The 3,672-nt window shown below is 46.1% G+C and overlaps 1 protein-coding gene across 3 annotated transcripts in view; it reads right to left on the bottom strand.

Annotated features, from left to right (window-relative positions):
• LOC104126757 (6-phosphofructo-2-kinase/fructose-2,6-bisphosphatase 4) overlaps positions 1 to 2,025 on the bottom strand; it is a 41,460-nt gene extending 39,435 nt beyond the window's left edge. For all 3 annotated transcript variants that reach the window (XR_004842076.1, XM_035894810.1, XM_009639359.2), the window contains exon 1: positions 1,972 to 2,025. Coding sequence is in view for 2 of the 3 variants with exons in the window: in XM_035894810.1 (XP_035750703.1) it covers positions 1,972 to 1,999 (28 nt within the window). In the remaining variant the exon portion in view is untranslated. The remainder of the gene's footprint in view (positions 1 to 1,971) is intronic.
• Positions 2,026 to 3,672: the final 1,647 nt, after the last annotated feature.

Genomic DNA, 3,672 nt, shown 5'->3' on the forward strand with positions numbered 1-3,672 from the left:
CTGCTCTCGCCACAAAACGCACAGAAGCTTTTTTTGGGGGGGAGGGGAGGGGAGGAAGAGAGTTCCTGAAACACAGAGCAAAACTTCCAAGCTTCAAAAGCACAAGCCTCCCATCTCTCCCCTTTTACTGATGGCAATTTAAAAAGCAGTTTGAGATGTTGGCCGCGCTTCCACTGCGCGACCCAAACCGGTCAAGCCCGGAAGCCTACCGCACTGTTCTCTCACCTGCTTACAAAAGACGACACGACCTGGAGATTTTGGCCGAAACGGGGGGCTGCCAGCGGTACTCACCCCCCGGGGGCGGGGAAGCGGCGGGACGGGGGGGACGGGGACACACGGACCCCAGCGCGGAGTCGCGGGGTCCCCGAGCGGGGGCTGCAGGGGCTCGCCGCCAGCTGGTTTAAGCTGACCGAGCTGCGGCCGATGGCCCGCGCCCAGGCTATTGCCCCAGAAAATTTCGGTAACGCACTTTCACATTTCAGAAGCCTGCAACCGAGTCGCACGGAAACGCTGGGCCTGGAGGTACTGAAGCTTCACAGGTGGCTAGCGTGAAAATACACCCCTTTTTGGCTTTTAAGCGCCCAAGGTAGAGTCAGAGGTTACAGACAGCTACCCTGTCCTGGTTTTGGCTGGGGTAGAGTTAATTTTCTTCCCAGTATCCAGCATATCCCTGTGGTTTGCATTTAGTATGAAAATAACATTGATAACGCACTGCTGCTTTAGTTGTTGCTAAGCAAGGCTTACACCAGTGAAGGACTTTTCAGCTCCCCATGCTCTGCTGGGTGCACAAGAAGCTGAGAGGGGGCACAGCTGACCCCAGCTGGCCACAGGGCTATTCCAGACCATATGACATCATGCTCAGTATAGAAACCGGGGGGAGCTGGACAGGGAGCTGCAACCAGTGCTGGGGGACAGGCTGGGCATGAGCCAGTGGGTGGTGAGCAGCTGCATCACTTGTTTCTTTCCTGGGTTTTGTTTCTCTCTCTCCTGTTGTATTCCTTTTCATTACAACTTATTTTTTAAAATTTTATTTCAATTATTAAACTGTTCTTATCTCAACCCGCAAGTTTTCTTATTTTTGCTCTTTCAATTCTCTCCCCCATCCCACCAAGGGGGTGAGGAGGGTGACCGAGTGGCTGAGTGGTGCTTAGTTGCTGACGGGAGCTAAACCAAAACATACAGGGAAGAAAAGTCTACTAATCTGAGTTATTTTCTCAACCAAATAAAAAAAAAAAAATACGGGGGGGGGGGGGGGGGCCCTTTTTTCCAGATATTAAACACTAACCAATTCTATTTCATCATTAACCTAATACTTCCTTTTCTCTAAAGCAACTCTCTTTCCACAATGTCACAAGGTAATTTTTTTTTATCCCTGCAGTATGTTATTTACCACTTTGAGAAAACCAATAGCACCCAACCTCTACACACACAACTGGCAATAAAGAGCTGGCAAAACCCTAAATCCAGGTTGTCCCCTATTGCAACTGGCAGATTACTGTTGTAGCTAGAATTAGGAATTAGTTTAAGTGATCCCATCTTAAAACAGGTATCTGCATTTTCTACACAGTGCAATGGTGAAAGGAGGAGCAAGCAGAGTTAGAGTCCTTACTCCCCCTTCCAGGAGGAATATGGAGAGGGCTGTATGCCCCCCCCATCTTACAGCTACTCCAAAAGACTTCACCCACACAGCACAACACAAGCTTAGTTTCAGTACAGTTTAGAGGAGGCACAGAGGAACACAGAATTTGAAAAGTTCATTCCGTATGATGTTATTTGAGAAAGAGAGATATGCACCAGCACCATCTTCAGCCACACGCACATCCAGCTTTGATATACAGACTAGATGGCTCTGACTGGCTGACTAGCAGCCTGCTACACTATATCACAGTATTTCTATAAAGCATACAGGATAATTCCTATTGAACTTATGACTGATTTTCTCTCTTAATGAAAAAAAGATGTCAAGCATACCTTCAGCAGGCTTGTGGCAGTCCTTCATTGGCCAAAATCCATGAAGCTGGAAGCATCGCCCGAGGACGGCCAGTGACAGCTATCTGATATACAAGGCAGTTACAACACTGCAAGCCAATGAGAAGAGATGGTGACCAAAGGCACAAATATGCTTCACCCTTTTTGGTCACAGGTAACAACACTCCAACATTTCAAAACTGGATTTCGGGTGGAATGGGAAAGCCTTCTCCCCACACACCTTATATAAGGCTTATAGTGATGATTTTCTTGTTTTGTTTTGACCAAGCACTTGTTACGATGCTCTTACATGGTGAAAAGCTGCAGCTTAATGGGTAATGACAGCATCCAAACTTGCAACCACACTGAGCTTCCGCTATAATGACCAAAACTACCATAGAGCAGATGGGAGGCTTGGCCTGCTAGGATCAGGTGAGCACCTCAGCAGGGGACAGACTGCTCCCTCCCCCAGGTAATTCCCATATTCCTGAAGTACAGAGCAAGCCTGGCAAGTCTTTCCTCACTGTGGAAGAGGAGTCTTTAACAAGCTACCTAAAACACAATGCAGGTCTGCTGGGTATGCCGTCACCTTTGTAAGGGAAGTAGAAACTCAGCTTTGCTCTTCAATTGCCAAGGAAACCTAGAGATAAAGGAAGCAGCGCTAGCAACTGAAAAGGTGGCTTTCTTCCTCCCGGGCTGTTCCTGAGCTCCTGGATGATGGCGAAGAGGATGCCTTGGGAACAGTCATCCTGAGGAAGAGATCCCTCACAAGTTAAAAACTCACACAACTTCCCACAGAGAATAAGCTCCTTCCCACGAAGAGCTTAGCAAGCACAATGAGCAATCAGGGAAGAGAGATATTAGCAAAGTTACATACATTGATTCATACTGTCTCAGTTCAGGTTCTCACGACTTTTCACTACGTCGGCTTCTTAAATGAAAATTCCCATCTCCCCAAGGCTGCCTATGGTTTTCTCCTCAACCAAAAGTACTGTCCTTTTTGTTTTCCTACAGTCTAATATCCCAGGAGTCAACACAACAAAAGTGACAAATAGCCCACCAAGTCCCCAAAAAATTTCAAGCATCCCACATGACAAGTTCAGCAGCTTCCCCATACCATCTCCACAGGTCCTTCCATTCAGGACTTGATTCCAAACCAACTGAAATCACGAGGACCAGGCCTTGTGATTTGTGATACATGGTCCTAGTACTTACTCCATTTCTTCTGAGCAATAAGTAAGTTTATTACTGGCACCATCCAGTCCATATCTTATTTCCTATCACTGCCTAAAGGGAAAAAGTTCCGGTTGTCTTGAAATAGACTGCTACCTCAAAGACAAGCAAAGCCATTAAGGATTCAGAACTAAAAAAGAATCTGCCATCAGCAATACAGACTTAGAAGTTATAAGAGTTCATTTTGCTATTAGACTTCCTGGCTACAGATCAATCTGACGAAGAGATTCAGAAAACACACCCATGCGTAATCATGCTTTATATGAGAATGAGCTACTCCTAAGAACAAGAAATCTCTTCAGTGCTAATTGGGGAATAGATTTAAACAACATCCGAGATCCCACACAGACAAAGCTGTATAGTTACAGATAGAGTCCTTAAGCTGAAACAAAATAATACTCCTTAGCACAGACAAGGAAAATAACTCATCCAAACAGAAGATGTCAGTATAAAGTGAACTCGTGAGAAAAC

The sequence above is a fragment of the Egretta garzetta genome, unplaced genomic scaffold (genome assembly GCF_000687185.1).
Source record: "Egretta garzetta isolate BGI_Z169 unplaced genomic scaffold, ASM68718v1 scaffold215, whole genome shotgun sequence".
Taxonomy (NCBI): domain Eukaryota; kingdom Metazoa; phylum Chordata; class Aves; order Pelecaniformes; family Ardeidae; genus Egretta; species Egretta garzetta.